The sequence below is a fragment of the Bombus vosnesenskii genome, unplaced genomic scaffold, assembly GCF_011952255.1.
Source record: "Bombus vosnesenskii isolate JDL3184/JDL3185 unplaced genomic scaffold, Bvos_JDL3184-5_v1.1 scf7180000016274, whole genome shotgun sequence".
Taxonomy (NCBI): domain Eukaryota; kingdom Metazoa; phylum Arthropoda; class Insecta; order Hymenoptera; family Apidae; genus Bombus; species Bombus vosnesenskii.
Window position 1 is genome coordinate 833,919 of NW_022884343.1, and position 26,499 is coordinate 860,417.

Sequence of the window (26,499 nt, forward strand, 5' to 3'; positions counted from 1 at the left end):
CGAATGATTTTAATTTGGCACGCGATACGATGGCCTCGTTCTACATTTCCTGCCGATCGTATCTTTCGTTCGTCTACATTTGTTCCATCCGAAAATAAAGATTGTCCACGGATCCATCGATTACCGACGCCCTTCGACGCTTTCTCGTTCGCTTTCCACCTTTCGAACTACGTCGAGATGAATTTTTAATAACGCGGCTGCAGCCCTGATTAAATCAAGGCTCATTAATTAACGCTGAATCACGATTTCCGCGTGTGTAATGGCGTTGTTCACCGGGCAAACGAGAAGTCTCCACTTCCAACTGACTCCCTAGTCACCTAGGGAATTTTATCCGTTGGTTCTTTTATTCTTGTTTAAGGATTAGTTAACACGGATAAATTTGATATGTAATAGAATAATATCGAATAATAATTTTCATAAAAATATTAGTTAATTAATTTCTTTCGTGGCGAGGAATATTTTTCATGTAATCTCAGGTATACTAGCTGGCAAACTTTATTCTCAGAATCTACAGATTAAACATTTTGTACTAGATAAGAATTCCGAGAAAATTCACAAAACTTCAGCCGTCAGAAAAATTCTCTTTCTAATAATTTCCCTTTGCTTTTGTTTTATTCGCTTTACTAACCACATTCTAACATTTTTGTCGCCATTCTAACTTGGAAAATTCCCAAGGATAGGCAGAATCGCCAGTTGAAGAGAACTCTAAACAGTAGAATGAAAGGGAAAAACTTCTCTCCAATCAAGTGTACTCGCGTGGAGGATATCAATAGCAAATAAGGTTCACCGAGGCAATATAAACAACAGTTGTTAGTGATAAAATGGGAACAGCAAATAGGGATTTTAGGAGGGCAACCTTGAACGTGCCTGATTCAGGGAAGTGATAGTAAAAAGTCTAGTGATTCCGGCCAGTCACCTATCAGCTGTCGTAGACGTCGAAACCTTCGTGTTACGATCCTCAAATTGGTTTCGTAACCTGTCTAAGCCTAATGAGTTTCAGCGTTCAATTTCGTGGTTTTATTACTATGCTGTTTGCTCGACTTATCCAGTTATCTATTTATTGGGTTCTCTCGTTTTAGTATAGGGACTGTTCTTGAAAATTTCCATTTCAAAGAGATTGAAACTTATAGGAAATATAATTAGAAATCAAACAATCTGGCTATTAGGAAAGTTTCAAAATTCAGAAATTGGAGGGTTCATATATTTGAGGAATCGAAAGTTTCGAAATAGAAACGAATATACGTATATCTAATAAAACATATTGCCTGTTAATGGATTACACGTACATGGCTTAAGATTAGATCAACAGATCGATTAAACGTGGCTCTTGGCTTAGATCAATAATAATAAAGTTTGCACAGGAAAATAATTTTTCATCGAAAGTCTCTTTAATCTCGCAATTAACTATGAATGGACAAGAAGTATGTTCGTTAAAAGTATAGTTGATTGAAAAGAGTATAATTCTTGAAAACATGTAGCTTCATAAACGAAGAAGGATAGAACTGACGGTGTCATGTTAAAAGTTTTCAAGCAGCGAAGGTGTATGGTTGCTCATGGTGTCAGGATACCCAGAACGTATGGTGAAGATTATAGAGACGTTTAATGTGTAGTAGGAGTATGCAGCCTGTGCGTTCCTCTCTTTACCCCCACCCGGTACGTATCGATCGATCTGTCCTGCTTTTCCAAGGGGTAAGGAATGGGTGGCGACTCCTGGCATCCTTAGCTTCAGCAAAAATTTGCGACTACGAGGCTGCTCTGCTAACAAAGTGCATTAGCCGTACGGCAACACCCTATGGAAGCCTTTTAGCAACGACGTGTTACGTAACGGTGATTGCTTTTGATAGCCTTGTGTGTCGTGCCGAGAGCACATGAAGATTCCGAAATTCCCACCCACCCTTTAGCCTTCGTGGTTCATTAATTAATTCTTGCGGTCAGGCTCCCGGCTTCTCGAAGAAACTGATTTAGCCGTAGCACGAGCCTAGCCGCAAGGTGTTGTTTAAATGCCGAAGAAAAAAACAGCAGGACGATTGGAGACTTTTTATAGGAAATTAAATATTAAATTCAGAAATTTGAGAATTCTGCAGTTTGAATGTTCAAAGATTTAATTTGAAGATTTAGAAATTTCAGGATCTTGGCACCCAAACGTCAAAAGTTTCGGAATGTTAGAGTTTCCAAAAACTCCAAAGACCGATAGATTGGAAATTTGGAAGATTAGAATTCCTGTATCAAAAAATTTCCAAATTTGGGCCTTCCGAAATTTGACAACGTTGAAACTTGGAAATTCCAAACTTACCGATTTGCCAAATGACCACGTCCTGAGATCCCTCTAATCAAAGATAATTCTGTTACGTCCCACTATCCTTGTTCAAAATTAGTCCCCAACCGATCCTCCTCGAATCATTAGCCTTTTTACTAATCGATGATTGAATTTCAGGAAGAGGGCATGACGCACCGAACTCATGCAGTGGCGAAAACACGTGCGCATCAAGTACGGTGGTCGAGTCGGTGTCGGTCAAGGGCAGCGGGAGCGGGAGCAGGTGCAGCTGCAGGTGCGCGTGGTGCAGCTGCAGCGGGAAGGGGGCGCACGACTCAGCTACGTCTGTCATCAGCCTCAACTCTCGTCGACGGCTCGCCGCAGCTGCAGCGCAGCAGCCATGCTCTGCTGCGGCCGCAGAAAAGTGAGTACCAAGCATCGTTCAACCCTTCAGGATTGCATGCTCGTTACAACTGCAACACCCTTGGTACTTCAGCCAAGGAAACCCGCTTTGCATGGAACTGTAGGGACTCATCCTCGGCTGATGGGGCTGAGATCAAGTTCGAAGTTAATAGCTTCGAAGTGAAGCCGTTTCAGTCGATTACCACTCGAACCTCCTAATTGCCTACGCTCGCGTATTATTTTAGTAACATACAATGAGATCTGTGAATTGAGAAGATCCAAAATTAAGGAAACCTAAAGTTGGGGAAATTGTAAACTGGCCAATCAAAATATAGGAAGATCCAAAAGTGGACAGTCGAAAGTAGTAAAGTCCTAATTAATTGGGTACATTTAAAGCAGGAAAGTTGCAGGAGGAAAGGTACACATTAAAAGTTTCCAAATTGGGAAAAATCCTAAATAGAAAGCCCCAAAATTGAAAACTCCAAATTTGGCAAGATCTATTATCTAGAATATAAGGATGGTCTATATAAATAACAGTAAGAATCTAGGACTCGTGATAGTATCACAATAGGAGAGCAAGCAAGAGAATGGTAGATTGGTGTACTTCCGCGTGTCTTCGATTACTGGATTCAATTTACACTGGCTGCGTCCATCGAACCACCTGGACACGATTGCATCTGTGAAATCAGATTAATCGGGTTAATGTCACGTGCTCCCACGAGCATGGTCCAGTTACACAATCCTATCACCACGTGGCCTCATCGTCAATGTTTATTTAGATCCATACGATGATTAGACCATCCCGTTTCCTTGGAAACGGTTCTTGTTTCATTTTAGATGTAATTTTAGCGTGTTTGCCAGGTAATGAGAAAGTTGAACGATGTTTCCCCAAGTCTGAACCGTGGAGAGCCATTCTAGGAATATTTTGTTATAAAATAGCGCCAGTGTTAAGGATTTTACTATGAGGAAATGTAGATATTTATATCCTAGTTTAAGTTTAGCTATAAACTTTTTTTCTTGAAATTTCTTTCAAAATTTTTTAAATTTTCTCTTAGGAAGCGTCACGTATGAAATTTCAGGTAGGAGATAAAAATATAACAAGAAAACTACAGATCGGCAAGATCTAAAATAGAAAAGCCCAAGCCGGGGCACATCCAAGATAAGAGAAATCCAAAAATGAAAGATCTAGGACAAAAAGCCGAAATCGGAAAAACCTGAAACGGGAAAATTCCTAAATGAGAAACCTATTTCTGTCAGGAAAAAAATACCAAAATATTTTCAGTTTTTTGTGTAGAAATTATTCCTAGGCACAATGATGTCAGAGGCTTGTACATTTTTGGCTTCAATATACTTATTGATATTCGAAGTGAAATATCAAATTTTCGGTGAATGCGTTACATGGAAATCGAAAACACAGTTCCGATATACGGTTGGCGAATATCGGCCCGTTATAAATCAATATCGAGATACGGAGCGGAACAGCTCGGCTTTTATCATATATATTTGTCACACTCCCGCCCACAAATATCCGGCAGCTTGCCATTATTTTCTATTCCAACCGATGATGCAGGACCAACCAAATAAACGTGTGCAACTCCGCGATTGATTTCTCGTCCAAATCATCGCACCAACTGTCGATGATTATTATTTACCTCGCGTTTCTGCCGATGCCTCTGAAAATCAGAATATAGAGACGCGATGTGTCTCATAAGATTCCATACTAAATTCGCTACTGTACTTGGTGATTAAATACCATATGAAAATATAGCGTATTGGAACATTTTAGAAGCTTTATACAGCCGTATACCATTGGCCAAGAATTTGGAATCAATTTTTCAATTATAGTTATATTAATTCTTACACTAATTCTAAATTAGAAGATATTCCATCTCCATTGTACTATCGTCTGTTCAAATTTTTAGCTTATACAACACACTAATTCCAGTTCCACGTGGATAAATGAATAGAATAGATAAATGGATTAGAAAATAAGTTTAATCAATCTTTTTCATAGAGAATCGTACGAACTTTCTGTACATATTGGATACGATCTTTTGTTCCGCGAGCTTTATGGAAAAGCCCGGGTATTCGATTCATTTAGCGCTATTAATAGAGCACTCTATCAAAATTTGATTGACATCGTTTCAAGGATTTGTGAAAATATAGGTCAAAAGCTTAGACTCGGTTATAGGTTTACCTTTAAAAGCTATCATGGTTAACATTGGCCCGGTGAATTTAAACTTGGTAAAGGCAAAGTTCCATATAGAACGCACCAACCTAGCAAAACTACAATAGTCTAAAGAACAATATAATTCCAGGATAATTCACCATGAAAATATGTCCCTGTCCTTCGACTTTGCTTCGCTTCTTGACGTGCCTATGACGAGCGTGGAGATGGTCTTTTGAAAACGAGTCATGTGCACAAGTTCACTGGGAAGCGAAGACAATGGGGTGGACAGGGTGGAAAAGAAAAGACGACGCCCGTCCTGGCACAGAATACGTGGCACAGCTATGCCGCGTCATTTTTATATTGTTCCACTCGAAAACAACCCCACAGTTTGCCCACGGCCTGGAAACGTTTCATCTAGCCTGCAGATTTCATCATCTATTATTTCACGTTTATTATCTACCGCGTTTACGCTTTATTAAACCCACCGCGTTGCTGATTAAGTTTTATCAAGTATGATTATCCTCGTTTTAGATTAGGGTAGGGCCAACTGTGTTCCTCGCTGGTTCCCACGACGAATACTCCTCTCCTGAGGAATTTCGGCCAATTTATCGTAAACGTTGTGGAAGCTTTATTTGCATCGGAGTTTATTTTATTTTTTAGAGTTTAAAGTTTGTAGAGTTTAAGGCCATCATCTTCGTTATTGCTTTATTACTGGTTAATCTTCGTATAGGGTGACTTATGTATTAAAAAAGAGGGATAGGAAATGCTAAAAATCTATAATAATAATATATTGGATGAAGGGTTTCTGGAACCCTGATAGGAGATCCTTTGTTAGACAATTTGGTTAATTCATTGGTCGATGGTAGCAAGATCAATTTCTGATAGGTTTTAATTGATCTTTTATCTTCTTCTATTTAGTAAAAATAGAAATTTAAAAATCAGGAATAAAATTCATTGTAAGATTGCTGGTACTATATATCAAACAATTTTAGATAAGCACCGTAGGGTTATATACGTATATTGTTTGACCTGATCTTGGTAAATATGCCAAGGGTTAAGCGTGAACCATGGCATCCAGCGAATATCGAGCATGTTTCCGGGGCCACGTTCCATGGTGAGCTCGGAAACTTTTCACCATGCTAGCGTGAAACGGCGTGCTCATAGTGGCTGTGTGGAGACCCTTCCCAGAGGGAGAGAGTGTTAAAAGTGCTACACTGGCACAAAGGGGGATACTCCCTTCAGCAGGTATCAAAAGCATCGCGACAGTGTGAAGGGGGATCCCCCGTCCGTTGCCAACCTAAAGCTCAAAGCGTTCAATTTCAACGCTTCCGCCGGAATTTTCCCGTGCTTCCTCTATTGTTGGCGAATATTCTGATCAACTTATTAATCCGTAATATTAAGTCAGCACTTTTTTTCTCTCTTCTTGTCCTCGCCATTTGTACAACCTGGTCCAAAAGTTTGCACATGTGTATATTCATTAAAGTCAGGAAATTACAACGAAGCGATTATTTTCAGTTAATTTCACACGATATATTACAGTTATTAAGAGGAAAAAGTTAGACAAATTTTTGCATTACAAAAATTTACAATCGGATAATTTTGGATTATAAAAATTTGGAATAAAAAAATTTCTAATTATGAAAATTCAAAATTGAAAACATCGCTTTTTAATTAACCAATTCCCGATATAAAATACTATATAAACAATTTAGCGATAAAATGCTTTTTAAGGTTCGTTTGATAAATCAGATAGAGAAAGATTGATGGTTGTACGTGGACTTCTGTGACTGAGTGTGAATGCGATAAAATAGTTGTGGGAGGATGCTAGAGGAAAAATAAGACACTAATGGCGGTGCGAATGTAGCGAGAATAGCCAAATGTCGTGGCAACGACGAATAAAACTGTCACGGGACGAAGTGGCTCGCGAACAAGTTTATTTAAATTCCACTAATGACGTCATTAAAATAATAAACGATGTCATTTAGGCGCTTCTGCTCTTCCACGATCAGAAACTCCGTAGGAAAACTTTCTCTCCCTGTATAGACGCCATTTTCTGTCGAAAACTTTCGTCAAAATTCGATTCTACTTTTTCGATGAAAAAAAAGTAATAAAAACCAGAAATTAAAAAGTTTCGAATTATCAAATTTCATGATATAAAATATTAAGCACAAAATTATTTTGTTGGCACGGTAATTTTTACAAATTTGGACAGAAAGTTTTTTGGCATAAATGTTATTAAATCAATTTTACTTGTAAAATATGGCAGATTTTTCAATCGTTGAAATTTGAAAGGAGAATGAAGCAATACAGTTAAGTATTGGTTAGAATTTTATTATAACTTTCTAGGGATCCCTAGGATTATTCTAGGGACAAATTTGGTTTTGATGACAAGAAGTAGATAACTGACATTGTAAAAGCCAGTTCCGGCTTGATGTATTTCCATAAGCCGGCGTGTAGATTTCCGGAAGCCGGCTTTACGTTCCTTCCGCGTATCACGCGTGTCGACAGCTCGAATATTTTGCATGCTTCCGCGAAAACTCGACGTTGTAGTCGTTGCAGTTGGAGTACATTACGTGCGATCGAGCACGCGATACGGATATTTCGTAAGGATGGCCGTGGCATAACCGGTGTCTCGAAAGAAATCACGATCTTAACGTTTATAATGTTTATTATCATTCTTATATACTTCTAAATTTTTATAATACGAAACTTTATCATTTTTAAAACTTTTCTAATTTGAAATTTTGTTGTAATCTGTAAAAAAACATGCTGTAATCTGCAGCTTTTTTATTGTAAATATTTATAATTCAAAATTTTTTGTTTCTTTATAAATTTATTTCTTTGGTCAATTAAAATCTGCAAAGATACTTCTCTCCATTCGCAAATAAAAAATTCAGAGAAAATGTCCTACTTATATAAAAGAAACGTTCTATTTATAAAAGAAACTAGTCACTACATTTATTAAAAATTTAACAACGTCGATGACGCGTAAAATTTGATTTTACACTTAGAAATAAGAATATAGAGCACGACGTATATTTTCGTCTATAACAGAAACCTTCATTGACAAATCGTATATTTAGATTGCATTCCCATTGGAAAATCGGTTGTACAACCGATATGCTGCAAATTTAGATGTGATCCGTCTGCTTCTTGAGTAAATGATTCAGCCACGACCCAAATTTCTTTTTGGAACACGTTGTAATACAAGAATCCGTATTGCAGAAAAAAGATTTCAAGTAATATAATTATACGATATATCGTGCATCTGGTTTAAATTAAATAATCAGTTGTACGCCAAAAGCTATATCAAAAATGTAGCAAGAATTTTTTCATTGAAACGATTCAAGGGAAAGCTGTTTGGCATACGCACAGTTTTTCTCAATCCAATTTTTTCAAGAACAGTTTGTCCTACGAAAAAATTTTATTCTACATTTTCTTTTCAGTTTTTTACGAACTTTAATTTGGCTTTCAATTGAAACGTCTATCTCTTTTTATATCAGAGATATTTAAAGATATATGAAGAAATTTGGTGGTAGAAATTTGAAAGACATCATTGAATACGTGTCAAAAACAATTACCACTTTTCGCCTATCCAGAATGCTGGCTTATTATGGCTCGTTCATCTACTATCGACATCAATAGCGCCGCTATCGATCAGGGACACGCGATGAGTAACAAATTTCTGCGTAGCTCGTGTTTAATGAACACGTCGTCCTTTCAGCGCATAATGGTTTTTTAATAGTTGCTTGCGTTAATTGGTCGATATTTGGGGATAATTGGCCCACTGAATATTTTAGAAGCTTTTGACCTGTTCCTTTTGATGAATACGGTACAATTGATTTCTATATTTTTCTTTAAGTCTTAAAAAGATAGTGACACATATATACAGGGTGAAAGATATAACTAAAACCATTTCAATTATTTTATATATAATGAAAATAAAATAATAACATTTTTAGTAAAACATAGCTGGGATAAAATTTGAATGATTTTAGGGGAGGGCACATAATTTGATATGATTAATTTTATGTTAATGGACGCTTAGAAAGTGTATGAAATTTAAATTTGTTTTTAGAAAGATTTTAAAGATGTTAAAAGAAACTTCAAAAAATGGTATTTTCCCTTTTTTCGTCTTAGGTTACTTAACGGAAGAAACGGTGAAGCGAAGAACGTGGAACTGTTAAAAATATCGTACGTAGAATTGTGGTTTAGCCTTCACGACAATGTACTTCGCACGAATCTTCTCGTGAAACACCCGGGGCGTTCGATTCGAGCTACCTTACTTCCAGGAAGATTTAAATATTAGATTGCCATTCCGGGAAAGAAGTACCACTGCTTTACATTGCAATCCGGCGATTTGCTTCGCTACAATGAAGCTTTTTCTCGTCGAGAATTCTTATTTCGTTCTAGTCCCACTTCCATGGAATTTACTCGACCTGAAATACCATAGAATATTGGATAAATATTTTATTTCATAACGCTAAAAAATTCTTCGTGTGTAGATAAAATATAAGAATAGAGGAAATTCAAAGAAAGAAGAAAATTTCTATTAAATAGAGAAATTAATTCGAAGTTATGTTTCACATAAGTTTATTTCTTATTTATCGATTTCACTAACATATGCTTTCCAAAATTTCTAATTTCGGAAGGAAGCGAAAAGTATACAATGTCTAATATGAACCTTGTCAGACGCCATCTTGTCTATCAATACTATTTGAGGTTATGTCACATACTGTATTTTCCAAACATTAAGATTAATAGATATCGTGCAATCCTCAAAGGATAGAAAAATGCTAAAATTTAAGGAGAACGTGTCGAATTAATTTCCATGCCTGATACGTAATTTAAAAAGTTTCCAAAAAGAAAATTGTAACTCTGAACGCGTATATTTCCGAGTAAAGTTCATCACCAGGGACAAGAAAACCTGGTGGTTAGGCAGTCGCATTTCGAGACAATGGAGACAGTCTTTTTCAAAGGGAATGGTAAAAGAATAGGGAGAAAAGGGGGAAAGGTTGTGAAGAGAAAGAAGGTTGGACGAGCGAGTAATATGCAGAAGGTCTCGACCATCCTTTGATTTTAATAGATCGGCCAATGAACGAGGACCCCTCCGTTATAACAGGTTAATGAATAGCCGTCCATCTTAACGCGGCTCTAATGCGAAATCAATATCTAATTATCTTTCGCTGGTCTCCGTGGCCCTTTCTGCCCTTTCCGTTCTCTCGCCGTTGTTCCCAACAATTGATGTCCCTTACCGAGCTAAAAATTATCCAGAATCATTACTGCTAACCAAACAGGTGCGACTAACTTGAACTAAATGACTTCAAGAGATGAACAAAGCGGCAAACAAATATTCATTGAAATTAATGGAGGGTGCTAATAAAATTATTGCAACAAGATATTCAATATTCAGACATTAACTCAAAGTGAAGAATTTAATTTAGGGAAGCAAATCACAAGCCTCTGGAACTCAATTAATAGATAAATCCATATTTGCATTTCCCTGTCGCTTCCTAGCTCTCCCTGGCTCTCTCTGGCTCTCCCTGGCTCTCCCTGGCTCTCCCTGGTCATTTCGCATTAATTTGGTACTTAGAATGAGGAATTTAACTTAAGGAAGCAAATCACAAGTCATAGAAACTTAGTTAATAGGTGGATTTTTGTTTTACATTTTGCTTAAAGGGTTCGATATAAAGAAGTAAATCAGAATTCGCCAAAGCTTGATCAACTTCATCCGTAGTTAGATCTTTCTCACTCTCCTTGTTCCTCCGTGGCTCTTCTCTTTTTCCAGCCTCTTTACTTCACTCCTCTCATTCGGTTTGAACGACAGCATAGCCGCGACGCGACAATTGGTCCTCAATTATGAAACCTCCCTCGTCAGGGTAACGGGTGACCCGGAAAAGAAGGGTGGCGGAAGGCCGCTAAAGGACGCCTCGCACACGATCAACCACCCGGTTACTATCCTCTCGAATATGTGTGGGGTTGTGTGTACCCGATCGAATGCTTCGTGTGCATGTACTTTTCGTGTCGATGCTAAACCGATGAAGGGTCGTCGCTATCGATAGGGGACTATCCGTTTTCTAACCGGTAGCTCGAAACTATCTGCCCTTTAGCCATTATTACACACGATTCTATATGCAAAATCAATCATGTTATCGTTAAACTGTCTTCATTTTTATCGTATCCTACTAGCGAATATTAAATAGCCATTGTGTATCGGGAGAAATATTATTCGATATGAAAGATAAATGTCGAAGCGATATTACTTTTGGATGGGTACTTTTGATACCAAATTTCAGAGATCCAAAATCAAATCAAATTCTCAAGTTCACAGATGCAAATACAAATTGAAATTCTTCAAGTTGTAAGCTGATACAATCTCAATGAAAGACCTAAATGTAAAATAAAACGCTTCGAATGGCAATATCTTCTTCAAATCTAAACTTCTTACAATACAAACATCCAGGCATCTCAGAATTGAGAAGTCTAAATTCTCAAAGCATCCAGCGCATCTCAAGATATCAAATAACATTTTTTCAAACTTCCAATATCTCAGAACCTAATCGCTCAAATGCTTCAAAGTTGAAATACCTAAACCTGCAAACGCTCAATACGCAAACGCCAATAATTCAAAAGCCACTTGCAGTGGCAGAAATTCTCAAAAGAAATTCGCCAAACCTCGAAAATTCCACGTTACTCAAATAAAACCGATCTGATTCGTTTGAAGATAAAGCGTGGAACGCGGAAGAGACGATCAGGGTGCGAAGACAAAGGGGGTTACGTGGACCGATAAAAGGCGTTTCGAGTGCCCCCCGCCTCCCCCCGGGTGATTAACCGTGGCCTTCCGAATCAGCTCTGAAAACGAGTGATTTTTAATGAGGTCGAACGTCCGTGTCGACGTCGACAAACAAGAAACTCTCATTCAACCGGCTGGTATTGTCTCCACGATTGCTACCACCGATCTATCCCCTTTTCACCCTCCCCGCCTATCTCCATTCTCCTTGCGACGCCCTCTTTAAGTTCTTGTGCCCTCAGGCTGGCTGCATCCTTCCCCAAGAGTCTTTTCCGTGAATCTTTTCATGCGTTTTCGCGGTGAGCCACGGCCACGAGGGCTCGCTGGGGGTGGCACGAAAGAAAGGGTAGGAGAATGAGGGACTGAAAAAAAGAGAGAGAAGGGATCGTAACGATCCGACTGCTCCAGTTCCGGTATGTGGAACGTGCGAGAGGGATAATTGCGGCTCGCCTGAAAATCAAAGGGACTTCCGTTTCGTCCGACATTTCCACCCTCCGACGTTTTCGCCCCATTTTTTACCCCTCCGTTCCCATTGCCCGTTCCTCGACACTAGCGCGCCTTTATTGTCAGTGTTTTTTACTTGGGTTTTAGACCATAGTAATTTTCTAGGCGAAATTAGTTTTTGGTATTTGCAGTTTGAGTTTCTATTGGATTTGAGAGACGTGGTTTTATCGCGATTGACGATCGAAATTTGCTGCGTATGAGACATGAAATCTGCAGTTGAATCTTCCTGCTTTTATTTGTAATTCTTCCGGATTATTTTCTGTTCTTGGGTAATTTAGTTTCTTGTAAAACCATCAGATTATTTTGAATTCTTTGCCTGGATATTAGAATCGACGCATACGTTACCTCGTTTTAGTCATTTGATACATATTTGGGTCTCCCTGGGTCACCGTGATTATGTAGCCTTAATTTTGCACTTAGAGTGAATAATTCCAGTTAAGAAAGCGAAACACATGTTACTAAAATAAAATCAGTAACTTAATCCACATTTAGATCTCCCCGTCTCTCCCTGGCTCTCCCCATCTCTCCCCGTCTCTCCCTGGCTCTCCCTGTCTCTCCCTGGTTTTCCCCGGCTCTCCCCGATTATGTCGCTTTAATTTTGTACTTACGGTCAATACATTCAACTCAAGAAAGCAGACATAGACTACTAAGACTTAATGAATGGGTTAACACATAATCGGATCTCCCTGTCTCTCCTTGGCTCTCCCCGACTCTCCACGGCTCTTCCCGATTATTTCGTGTTAATATTGCACTTAGAGATATAACACTCCTGTAGCAACCCATTTCAGCCCATATACTCGCCACTGCATCTCATATGTTGTAATGTCTGCATCCCGAAGAATGCATTTAAAAATACCAAGCCAGATATTGAAATCGTATATTGTCGAATAGAAAATGCTTGAAACGTTTCGCATACCTGCCCATAAAAGGAATTGCGATTGCACGAGACGGATTTGGCACAGGCGACTGTGAGGATTATTGTTTTTGAATAAAAATTTTTCCACAAAATCGAACGGAAAGGAAAGGACGCACTCCACGCGGCGGACGGAAAAATATCGGTGACAGCGATCGCTGAAACAATCCATGCGAGAAAGATGAGTCCCGGCTGTCCCTCTCAATTCCATGTTAACTCTCGCCTATAAATCCTGTTGGTTGTCTATGAAAAGAGACTCGGAACCGTGTGATTAATTTCTATGGTCCTCTTTCTGAAACACTCCATTGCTTGGCACACTCGGTCAAACACACCTATATCCACTATAATCTTTGAATTAGGGTAAAGGCTTTGAATTAGGGTAGTAATTAGGCTAAATATGAATTAGGGTTTTATTCGATGAGATATTCAAGAAAATAAATCAATTAATGAGGAAACATTAGATTTAAAATTAGAAATATAGTAACTTGTGGAATTCATAGTCACTTTGCTTGTTTAAAAAATAAAAGTAGAATCTGTAAAATAACATTTATGAATGGTAGAACCTTTAGTTGACAAAAGAGAGACTTCATGTAAACTAAGTGAAAGATTATTGTGATGAAAAATTGTCTATGCTAATGTTTACTAAATAAAGCTGCAATTTACAATTAGTACAATTTTCGCTAATTTCTCTCTCTATATATATAAAAAAAAAGGAGAAACTAGTTGTCTAAAAGTAGAAGGATTTCAAAGCTATCTGATATATTGATTATCCCTCCATCGGAGAGTACAAAGTGAAAACGAAGAAACGAGCATGAAGTAGGGAAAATAATCCTGACTGGGGCACGAATGGACACAGAGCCACATGGATTTCTCTGCTTATTGTAAATGGGCCGCGTATATTCGGCTTTGAAGAGAAGTCCGTTTCATTTCAGGCTCGTTGGTCTCGTCTCTCTCGGCTTCTCCATACATGTGTTGGCTGTTGATTCCGCTGGAATGCTGTGTGTCCGATATCTTTGATATGCATCGCGAAAAAAATGCTATGGGTCAATCGTGCGATGTGCATGTTAAATGAAGAAATAAGTGAAAAAGGTATCTGCGAAATCCGGAGGATTTTTTGCTTTGATACTACAGACACAGAGTTTAACAGACGTGGACTCTATCGTGGATTCTTTTTCTCTTTTCCTTTCATTCTTACTAAATGTTAGATTTTCTTGCTTATTATTGAGCCACTCTGTAATTCCTTGATCCCCAGTTGATACTGTATGACGATTAGCTACATTTGTTTATGTTCTGTTTCTTTGGAGGATTTCAATCATTTTTTATCCAGAAAGGTTTAGCAACACTTTGAGTTCTTCTTCTGAAAATATGTTTCCAATGTCTGATCTTCATATTGGTAATTTGTGAAATATAATCTCTTGATATATAAGGGTACTTTACAGAATTTTCTATCAGTAATTATGCATTAATTAATCAACATGTGTTACATATTTCTTTCTTTGTAAAATGTTGTCTGTTCAAACCCGATTATGGAAGAAATAGAAAATTCTCAGAAGTAGAATACACTTGTCAAAATCTTCTAATCTAATGTATAGACTAATTTAGTTTGATTCTGTGGTTCTGTAAAATTGATGATAAAGTGCAATCTACGCTATAATCAAATAAAATATAAAAAATTAATATAGTAATCAATGACAAATTCTGGTTTAAATCTAATTTAGCAATAAAAAAATATTTTGTGACGCTCTCTTGTCTAATCACTGTACGTAATTATCCAATCTTAGCTTAGTTTAAGCTTGTGGTCCTGTAAAATTGACGATAAAGTGTAATGTAAACTTAGCTACAATTAGTATGGATATATGTGTACAATTAATGACAGAATCTGATTTACATGTAATTTTAAAAGTAACAGAAAATTCTTTCATACATTATTTATTGTAAGCAACTTGGTTTATATTTATAACTGCGTAGAAGCAAACTCAAAGAGTTAATTGGCGAGTGTTCTCAAGAATATGGTGAAAATCAAGACAATTAGAGTGATTGCCCGGGAATAAACCACGTCAACGTGCATACGACTAAATTTATTCCGGTTGATTCGGGAAGATAATGTAATTACGGGAGACGTCGGCGAACGTTCAAATTATCTCCAATGTGCAGCGTCGAATTGAACATATGCGCTGTGGTTGCGAACGATAATGTCCAATAATTTAGGCCACGGTCTATGACAGATTTTGCAACCACAGTGTCACCGAAAAATTATCTTAAAATTACTCTGATTAACAAATTACACTCTGTATCTCTTTAAAAATAACAACTTCTCGCTTTAAAGAAATTCCTGGGTTTTACAAAGTTAGGTTCAAACCTGATTTCGCAAAATCACACATTCTTATAACAGTCAACAAATGTTGACAAAATACTAAATTTTATGCGGCTTCCAAGATTAGGACCAAATGAAATTTTACAAAACCATGAATCCCAATCAAACGTATTAATTGTGATAATCTGGGAAACCACGAGAAAGCAGCAATTATTCTAAAAATGTTCCATTACCTTGAAAAACCTAATCGCAAATAAATTTCAACAGATTTTAGTTTCTGTTCTTCGTTCTGCAATTTTATAGCCAAAAATTGGCTCTCCTCGATTTTTAGTTTGATCTATCAGAGAGAAAGGAATAATGCACGATCCGTAGCGAAGACAATAAGATCAACGGGATGAACGTTAGCCGTTTTTGATCTTGAACTTTTCAAAGGGTTTGCCACACGTTTGACATTTAGCGGAGGCACTCGGTTATCTACTTTAGAAACCGACGATCGATCCTCGACATCATTCTATAACCTTTGACCGAGATGCTTCGACGGATTGAATTACTCACGTTCGTCCAATTACACCCAATTTCATGAACTTGCTACGTATCTCCATTATTCCTCCTATCTGATCAATCAGGATGTTTGACCTAAAGGCTGGTAGAGTCAGGCGATTCCTTGACAATATTTCATATAGACGTCTCTGTGATTATTACTATTTTTTATTCTCACTGTCTATCAGTACTTTTATTAACGTTAATTACCGTTTTATGTTGGTAGAATTTCTGTGAAAATGTGCAGAATCGAGAGCACGTTGCGTATAAATGTTTGTAACAAATTTGGAAAACGAGGAAATTTAAAGAGGATTATCGAAGAATTTCTTATTTCTTACTTTCTAGTCGTTCACGATGCTGAAATTTTCGTTAAAACGCTCTCACTGAATGGATATTTCGGCTGAAACAAATTTAGTTGAAACAAAGGAAGATTCGAGGGATCATTGGAGGATTGTTAATTTTTTCAGCTTTCAGTTCTCGCATTGACGAAATTCAGCCATATTTTGGCTAAAACTGTGCAACACATTTAGAAGACACGGGAAGTTATAGTTAAAGATTGCACGATGAAATTTTAAATATTGGAAAATATTTTATTTTCCACGGTATTGGACTGTACGTGGAAATACCATATCACGATTCGTGTGAAATCACTGTAATAAATCTGAGAGGCAATCTTACCGAAGGTGAAATTTTATTGGTGAATTCCATTGGAAAATGTGCTTATTAAAAAATTCCATCGTGTATAATCTGGCTGCAAAGCGGAAGAATATTGGAAGGCATTCCAAAGTTTAATGAGACTTCCATCTAAACTCTTACCTTTCGTGAATCATTAATTTATATATACAGGGTGGTTGGTAACTGGTGGTACAAGCGGAAAGGGGGTGATTCTAGGCGAAAAAAGAAGTCGAAAATATAGAATAAAAATTTTTCGTTTGAGGCTTTGTTTTCGAGAAAATCGGCTTTGAATTTTCGCTCGGTACGCGTGCGGTACGTTATAACAGATCTTACTGTAGATCGTTGTCTCGATGAAAAAATTAAAAAAAAAAAATAACAAGCGCAAAGGGGTGATTCTACGCGAAAAAAGAAGTCGAAAATATAGAATAACAATTTTTTTTATTTTTTTTTTAATTTTTTCATCGAGACAACGATCTACAGTAAGATCCGTTATAACGAGACGTGATAAAGTGCACGCGTACCGAGCCAAAATTCAAAGTCGATTTTCTCGAAAACAAAGCCTCAAACGAAAAATGTTTATTCTATATTTTCGACTTCTTTTTTCGCGTAGAATCACCCCCTTTCCGCTTGTACCGCCAGTTACTAACCACCCTGTATATCCATTACAAGAAATAAATAATGGTACTTGTGACAGTGAAGAGAATGGTAAATTTATCAAACACAACTGCCAGCTGCTATAAAACACTATACATTTGAAACATTAAGTAAGCTCGAGCTTTTGAATAAATTAATTATGAAGTTTTAAACGCGTTTGAATTAATAATTACAATGGCTTTCAAAGTACCTTGTTCTTCTTACGTTTACAACAGAAATAAAAGTTTCATAATAATTGAAAATCATCCGTTTAACTAGAAAATACACTTAGCATTTATATTTACCATACACCTTCTTATCTGGTTATTTATGGCAGACAAATAGGTGCAAGTGGAAGCACGATCGTCAAACGGATCTTAAGGAAGGCGACAAATCCCAGATAAGACAGTTACACGTAGAGGATTAAATTGAAAAACCATTTGAAATGGCGTCGAAGAGACACGGGGAACCGATAGAGCACCTAATTGCCGCAGAAAATTCCATGCTTAATCCTCGGTCTACCCCCAGAACGACGCTAGTTTTCTCCTACGTACACACAAGAACACACATACACCTGCCTAGCCAGTCCTTTCACGCAAGTTATTGGAAAAGTTGGAGCACGGGGGTTCCTATTGGAGGGCGGACACTGTGCGCATTTTTATGCGGGACGGTGCAACAACCTTTGTGAACGAAAAGCCCTGGAAATATCATTATGCCGCTGTGAATTCGCTGGAATGTTTGCACGTCTCTCCCACCTCGTCACCCTCGCCATTATATTTTACAAACTTTTATATTGGATGAGCAGCTTGTTCGTTTGTTAGTTTTTTTATTGAAGATACGGTTATTAATGTTACTCTATTCTGACGATCGGATTATTCCAGCGAAATTTCTAAAAGATCGAAGGAGGGAAGATACTTTTATAATCTGACGGGACAGAGCCAAAGGGAAATTACGATAACTGGGAAGTAGAAGATATATCAGTAACATCGATAAGGACATCGTCAATTAAGGGCCATTTGGAATACACTTGGGACCTGGATTCTCCAATTATTCGACGAAATCGGATGAAAAAGAAAAAAGATATGGCGCGAAGCGTCGAGAGAGTGCACTCTCGCCGGACAATTAATTTTCAAAGTGTCTGTCTGGCCGACGGAAGTTGGACAATTTGCGAGGCGGTGATTTTCGGAAACAGCCGCGGAACAAACGAACGAGTGCACTCGTAGTTGCCGAAAGCGACACTCGCGCGTAGAGTACGCGTAACAACGGGCAAACGGGACCTGCACAACTTTTGGTCCCGCGTCCACGTAAATCAATTCTCGCCTAATCCCTACGGATAACTGTAAACAACTTCGTAGACAGGTTTGTTAAATCTCTACTACGTGACGATGCTATACGTGGCCCCTGTTTAACAGTAGAAAAATCCTTCTGCATAAGAACAGCGGAGAAAGAGTAAATCTTTCCGCTTAAACGACTACGAGTTGTCCCTTTAAAATAAAAAAAATAATAAAAATGACCGACGCTAGAAAAGTACAGGAAAATCGTACAAGAGGACAACTATGATGCGATGTAATCTGAGATTAACACTTTACCGACCGCTAGCTTAGCCTCTCCAATACTATTCTTTTCGTTCATCGCGAACGCTAAGTTTTTCAAATTGGTATAAAACTGTGAGAGCTTACAAAGCAACGCGACTGACGCATCTGAGCAAGGTACTAAATAACAAATTACTGCTCAAATAATGAAAAAAAAATTGTCGGCGACAGAAAGCCGATTAATAGACTATCGGTCGGTAAAGCGTCAAGAAACGATGGTGGATACGAAACACGTGTTAAGTTGCGTGTGGCTCTTCTTCTTGCAGTGATACCAACAATGGAATCACGAATAGGATATAAATAATGGGTATGTGTGGCTACATGAAACCTGGTAACTGGGAAGATTTTCTCGAGCGTAGCAAATCGAGGAGAGACGGAGATATTCCTGTATTTTTCTTCGATAGGATTATAGGCGTAGCTTGTGCACGGACGAGCAGGATTACCCAATAAGCGGCTCTTTCTTTTCCCATGGCCGATTCCGGGGCCGATATCTTCCGAGTGACCGACTCCGCTACGGAGTCGAAAGTTCTCTTCAGGCTTGTCCAAAGCCCACTTCAGAATGTTCCTTTTATCGGAATCGCATTCTAGGAGACTCCTTTTGAGTGTTAGAGACATCTTTGGTATATGGATTGGACAACGTTAATTCTCCTTTCGAGGAAGAGCCTTTTTTGGGAATTGTTGGAAATAGAACGAAGGTGATTATCGTATTTAGAAATATTATTCCGATACGCGTTGAGTCTTGGAAAATTTCATAACAAATTTTTCACTCGCTTTCAATTCATTTGTTATTCCAATTATTATGTTCAGCTTGGTCTCTTTTTTCGATTCCTATTCAAAAAATCATAACCTTTTGCTGCGTCCTAATGAGACAATGACAAGAACTGAGAAATCTCAAATGACTTGGTGTTCTCTTCCTATCTGTGCATTCCATGTTTTAGGTTGATGGTAAAACAGTACCAAACAGGTTTAAGTGCATAACCCTTTGTTTTCGAGAAATTAATAAATTCTTTCCATATCTGACTTCGTAAATTCTTTTAAATTGATATTATGTCTTTTTTAATATTAAATTTTTACAATTAGTTTCGCTAAATTTATTCTTATTTATTACAGTACTCCTGCATATTCTTACAATTTTGCAGGTGGAAATTGTAACGAAAACATATGAAACAATAAATTGCTATTCTTGCCATATCCTTGTAGATGGAAGATATTTACATCGGTCGATGTCCTGTCACTCGAGCCTTCAACTTCAAATCCCGCAACACCACTATGGCTATTATGATTTATGAAACTAATAATTAATAGTTTCCACCTAAGGAATCTTCAGCGAGAAGTTCATCTACCGCTCAGTTTCAAAACCGCTCGTTTATGCAAGTAATAATTAGTTAGCTGGTTTCAAAGAATTTCTCGAAAGTTGCCAGTCGACTTGCAGGAAGAACGCATCCTCGAAGTGGTAGACAAATTCTGAAAAGTTTGGTCAGCGATTCGCTGCTGAAGTCGAAGGTTACAATTCGCGAGGACGATGTCAGGCTGGCGTTATTAATTTATGGAAATGCCCCTCTTTCGCCAATTCGAGAAGGTTACCAGCAATTTACGTTGTTAATTGCGAAAGTTTGACTGCTCCGTGGCTCGTGCCCTGGTTATTAATGTCGCCTACTCTCTACGCACTCTGGTAACGCATACCTCGTATAATACTTTTTTTTCTTCGAGGTCAGACCCACTGCAGCTCAGAAATCGTGCAAATGATTCGTTTGCTGCAGAAATGTTGTGAAATGACTTTTCATTGTATGCGAGTGTAGAAAAGTTTGTTAGCCAAACTTCTTTCTGTTTGGAAAAGAAGCATGACGCACTTGCTGCGTCATTAGGGAGACCGTATTCGTTTGGAGTTTCATGTCTAGAACGATAATCGATGAATACGCGATATTTTTCTCGATCATTTATGCTATTTTTAATGTTTCCTGACATTTTGCACGGAAATAAGTCACTTTTCATAATAAAAAGGCTATGTCAAATATGTCGCAGCGCCAGATTTAAAAGTGTTGAACGATCAATTTGGGGCAAATCGTTATGAACTTACAAAATTTAGCAGAAACGATCCAAAATAGAATAATTAAGATATTGCATTTTTCTCTTAGCAAAAATTGATGTCTAGTCACATGTTTTGCTGCTGAAATAATGCAATTTCCAGACATTGAATTCCTGTGATTTTCGTATTGTAGAAGCATTTGATCTATATCGAAGGAATATCAATTGGAACAGGCATGTTCAAGGGATTAATTCTAGTGTTGCATCCCTGACATCGTGTGAGAGTGGTTGGAATCGATATTAAATTCCCAAAAGCATTTTATGAATTCAATAAAAGTGACCTAGTTGAAGAGGAACTGTACGATGCTTGGTGAAAGTGGAACAAGATAAATAGAATAGTATGTGTGTGTGTATGTGTATATTGTAATGGTGGAAGAGGAGTTGCCGAAAATTTTATTGCATTCGTCCTTCGCTGAAAGATTCCACTTAAACCGGTAACCGTATATGGAAGTTTTATAAAACTTCATTGAAACATAACCTCTTCAAAGAAAGCAATCTCCAAGTTTATTAAAATCTGAGGACCATTAAGTAATACAAACCTCAAATGCTTCTTTTATTTCATAAATTTGATTGGTTGTAAAGAATTATGGTGACTCTCCTACCCATTTCCCACATCCGAGCTCGCATTACCTTTACAATTGGGACTCCCATTTTTAAGAATCATGTAGACCCTAACCTATACACAATGGTTCAGCACATCCGCGTCTAGAAACGCAAATATATGCGACGTCTATTTGCTTTGAAGAAACGTACTACCAAAGGAAAAATCTTTCAGATAAATTTAGGACACGAAAGATTAACGAAGAAACTGAGTAATTTACGATCGGGGTTATTAATATTATCGTTAGAACCTCCATTTTCAAAAACTAGCATCTAAAATTAAAATTCTAAATGAAGCTAAAAAAGCTAGGATCTAGTAAGAGTCTGTAACCGCTCTAAGCACAAATTATTCGGCAGTAAATAGTACCAAGTTATTCAGTAGCTTGAAAAAGGTGGAGGAATCGCGATGAATCCGTTAAAGGGAAAAAATTGGACACGCAGCTTTGTTGCAATCAACGGCTCGCTTAGAGGCCGTATTAACTTGGTAAAAAGCTAGTACATTGGCGCAATATATGTCACGTATTGTACGTACTTGGCTGCGTACATACAGGCTACAGGCGCCCCCCTGTACTTAGCTGCGTACGTACTTCTCACCGTACTCCCGTATGTACATAGACCGGGTAGACATATAGTGAGTGCACACTGGCGTGCATCGACCTCCAGAGGGGGATAGCGCGCGCACACAGAGACCCACTGTAGAAATGTGGTCAAACACCCGGACAGAGAGGGTTCGAGACCGAGTGAAAAAGAAGAGTGTGGCTCCACCCACACACCTTCGTTCAGGCGCGTGCGCGTTTATGTGCGCGCGTGTGTGTAGAAGCAGAGAGAGAGTGCACAGTAGATGAATTCAGTTCAGTTCGAGCTACTTCAGGATCGTGAGACGCAGGCGCGTTGACCGAGCATCGTATTGCAGGATCCATCCCTCTCCTCGTACAGACTGGCCTTTGTTTCTGAATTTTTCCTGTAGCTCCGTCTGTCTCTTCTTCTTCTTACCCTCCTTCTCCGTCTTTCGATTGCCTAGTTTCTTCTTTAACTTCTTTTCCCATATATAAGGTGTTACGAAAATATGTAGCTGACTAAATTTCGATGTAGGGTCAAACACTTTTGTAGGTATTTCGGGCACATTTGTAATAGTGGAAGAAGGTTTCGTAGATAGTTATAGATTAGGAAGATTCTGTTCTGGGAGGTATAGAAATAGGTTTCGTTACGTTGGATATTCGTGAAATTGGATCGCTTTTTCTTATCCCCTGTTGTTGGACTGTCTAATTTCTTCTGTAGTCTCTTTTCGGCTATATAGGATGTTGAAACGATACGTAGGTGATCAAATACTGTATCCCTATATATTTCTAAGATTCTTTTGTTCACTACTAGGAAAGAGCAAAATGTGAACCTAATGTTAATCTACTCCAAACTAAAGTTTAGCCACCTATGTGTCTTTCTTTAGATGGCATCCAGCGTACATTCTTCTGATTGTTCTGCACATCACATTGAGTGCATGTAAGCCTTTCCCTACATGTAGGATCGTTTCTTGTTTCTTCTTTGAACCCCGACTTTGTTTCTTCTTATTTCTTCATTGTTTTATCTGGATTCCATTTTTCCGTTTCCAATTCTTTGCCCCTGCCGTGTTTGCCTATCCTCTTTTATCTCTTTTGTCTTCCTTCAAAGTACACATCAATAATTTTTGTACCGTCCGTCCTTTCTCTATATACTTCGCGTCCCTTTTTGAGTATACTTCAGTTGTTCTTGCCCAGTCTGGTCTAACATTTGGTATTCTTCTTTCCCAAGAATGCTCTCGCCTCCTCCTCCTCCTTATATGCCATTCTTTAACCCATTAAGAATACAGATCGCGTTAATACAAAATTTTATCCTTATTTTTTCGTTAGACAAATTATTTCATTGAATTTTTTGTTTCATCATTGAGATTATGGAAGATAATTTCAAAAATATTTTTAATATCCCCTTCTTCACTATACTTTCGTCTATCCATATCTTATAATTCCATATACATAAGTCAAGATATTTATACCACCGTAACCACCTAGTTTCTCAAATCATAGAAACATCTTTCATACCTCTGATTTATCTAGTATTCTATAAAACACATATATATTCTATCTCCTTTTTCCAATAACGTAGCATTTACGCATTATTCCACAAGTCCTTAATGGGTTAAGCTTCCACAGTTTGCTCTCTTGCAAAGCATACTTCATTTATCCTTACTCAGTTTTCCCCCTCGTCTTTCATCTTTTCTTCTTCCATGCACGCTTCGAGCTCTTTTTCTTCTTTTACACATCTTTTCTCATCAACTGGCCATCCCACCACAACCTTCCCATTCCTCTCCTCCGGTGTCCTTGTCCGTCCTACTTCCCCTTTCTCCCACCACCCAAGCACCACTCTCCCCACCATAACCCCAACCTATCCCCACCACTATCACTACATCTCCTTCCAGTGGACCACAAGCGATCCTCCTTCTCGTTCCCTTTCGTCCTCGAATCTCTCCCACCGCCGTACATTTTTTCGACCCCGAACGATGCCGAACGTGCGTACGCCTGCGTACCCGCCGTTACTACTTACTACTACGTTTTACTACTGATACTTCCGGGCTACTACGCGCAGCAGCGTAGCTTTACGCTGTTCCACCTTTACGCTACCTCCCTCCCTTTACCCGCTGCACCCTTCAACCATCCTTCCACATTTTCTATATTTTGTCGTGGTCAACCTATTTTCATACTGCACCATCGTTTTTCATCGTTTGATCTAATCGAGCAAAAAAGACCGATTTCTTGATTTTGGTTTTTGAAGGCTGATATGAGTACTTTTTTTAGGTTAGAAATTGGATGTTACTAAGGTTTGTTTGGCGTTTGAAGTTTGGTTCGTAAAATTTGTAGGGTTTCTTCATTTTTAGGTTAGAGAGTCGACCGTTATTGCTGTCCTGTGTTACAAAACCGTACTTAATATTTGAGGTTAGATTTACGAAATATTGAAGATTGGTACTTACATACAGAGAATAAAATATCAATTTAGAAATGATTTGTGATACCTGATTGTAAAATTATCATGATATCTTGGTTTAAAATTTCACTATATCAGTTCTATCAACGATAGTTAGAAAATTTGCTTATATCAAATTTAGATTCGGGACTGATAATTTTGTATTGGACTAAGCCTCGCATTGATAACAATAGCATTAGTCAGAGCAGGTACTTACGTTCATATCAAGGAGTTTTCAAGTAATTTTTGGTATCGATGTTCTCGTTTCATTTTATTCTCCATTGGGGTTGATTTGAACGAGAAAGAGCCAATGGAGCAGTGCCAAATTGAAACAGAACCGCGGTAAATCGGCCGCCTTGAATCCAGCCCAGCGGGACACGTTTCGACGTTAGACTAACCCCCTGCCCTCCTTCCACGTTTTTCGACCCTTCATCGAATCTCTTTCTCTCTCTACCCCAGAGCTGCCCACTTCTCCACACTCCGTCAGCCACGAAATAGCCACTTGAAGCTTTGAAAGTAATTCATTTAACGCTTCACGCTGCGTTAAAACTGCGCTGCTCCTGTGAACGATTAGCGAAACCAAAATGATTTATAAATCTCCTCTTTCAGCTTTTTATTTTTTGCTTTTCTCGATCATATTAAATTTATTAATACTTTGATTAAATTTGGTGAAGAATTTTTCACATTATTTTTGAATATTTGAATATGCTTTTACCAATGATATATGATACAATATTAAAGGATCTTCTTTCTAGGCGAAACCTAACCTAACTTAAAGAAAGTGAGATGTTAGACTACTCCTAAGCATGATTTTGTAAGTAATGTATAGTGACATTGTGTTGAGAGATTTTCTTTTACGGAACTTAATCTATCCCAAATCTAAAGTAAGTGAAACATCTATTAAACTATTGTTCCATGACACTATTTCCAAGAATTGTTCTTTAAGGTGAATCCCCTTGATAAATCTAACCGAAACTAAACCTAACTCAGACGCAAAGTAAATGAAGAGTCCGTTAAACTCTCACATCTACTTTTGTCAGTAATATATGGTACTAGTTTCAAATTTTCTTCTATAGCGAGTCCCCTTGAGAAACCTAATTTAACCTAACCTAATCCAAATGAAGAGAGGTCAGTGTAAGTTAGGTCGAAAAGCAGTATTAAGCTTAGTTGCTTCGTGATTTGTTACATAGAATGAAGAGACGATGAAAGATTGAAAAATCAGTCGCGATCAGCGAAGCGATCCAACAGGGTTCTCGATACCGGGACCGCGGTTAATCGCGTTAAAACGCTGAAACAACGATAAAACGAGGATCCACGAGGCGGAGGCGTGGACACACAGCTCAGGACACGTAAAATCCGGCCGTTCCTATGGAAAGGTCGTCACGCCTGCGCCAACAATTTCGTTCGAAACTCAATGAAACGCCACGCTCTAATACCAGCCACGCCGAAGAAAAAGTGCCCAACCTCCCTTCTCCACCTCCCATTCAAATTAATTCCTCGTGAAATAATTTGCCTAATACACAGAGAATAAAAGACCTTGATGACCTGTATTTTCGTTCGGAAAGAAAAAAAGACGTTGGTTTTTATGACGGCTGGAAAACGAGAGGAAATTTTATTTTCCAAACACGGTGCTTGTTCGGTACAAACTGAAAAAAATTAATGGCTGCCTGTAAGACAATTCACCAGGTTGTTGAACGCGATCTTATGGAAGATGATTTCTGAGTGACACTTTTGGTACAATGATTTCTAAATGAATTTTGGTATTTATTGATTCTGTTTGACGAATTTAATGACACAAATTCCTAAATAAACTTCGGTGACTCTGATCCCATAAATATAAGAGAAGATATAGTAATTTCTGAATGAACTATAATAGAAGTTTTATTTTCATCGTTTTATTTTAGGAAACGACAACATTTTTGTTCTGGCTGCGTCACGGGTTGCCAGGAGCAAGGATAATGAGAAAATAATTGGTTCCCAGAGTTTGTATATGGAAGAGAATTGCTTTCCAGAGTGTTCGCTCGACCTCGATTTGT

At 38.1% G+C, this 26,499-nt stretch overlaps 1 protein-coding gene across 1 annotated transcript in view; it reads left to right on the forward strand.

Moving 5' to 3' along the window:
* LOC117242500 (rho GTPase-activating protein 100F) overlaps window positions 1-26,499 on the forward strand; it is a 51,976-nt gene that overhangs the window by 7,515 nt on the left and 17,962 nt on the right. The window contains exon 3 of the mRNA XM_033509219.1: window positions 2,435-2,678. Coding sequence (XP_033365110.1) covers window positions 2,460-2,678 — 219 coding nt within the window. The 5' untranslated portion in view covers window positions 2,435-2,459. The remainder of the gene's footprint in view (window positions 1-2,434; window positions 2,679-26,499) is intronic.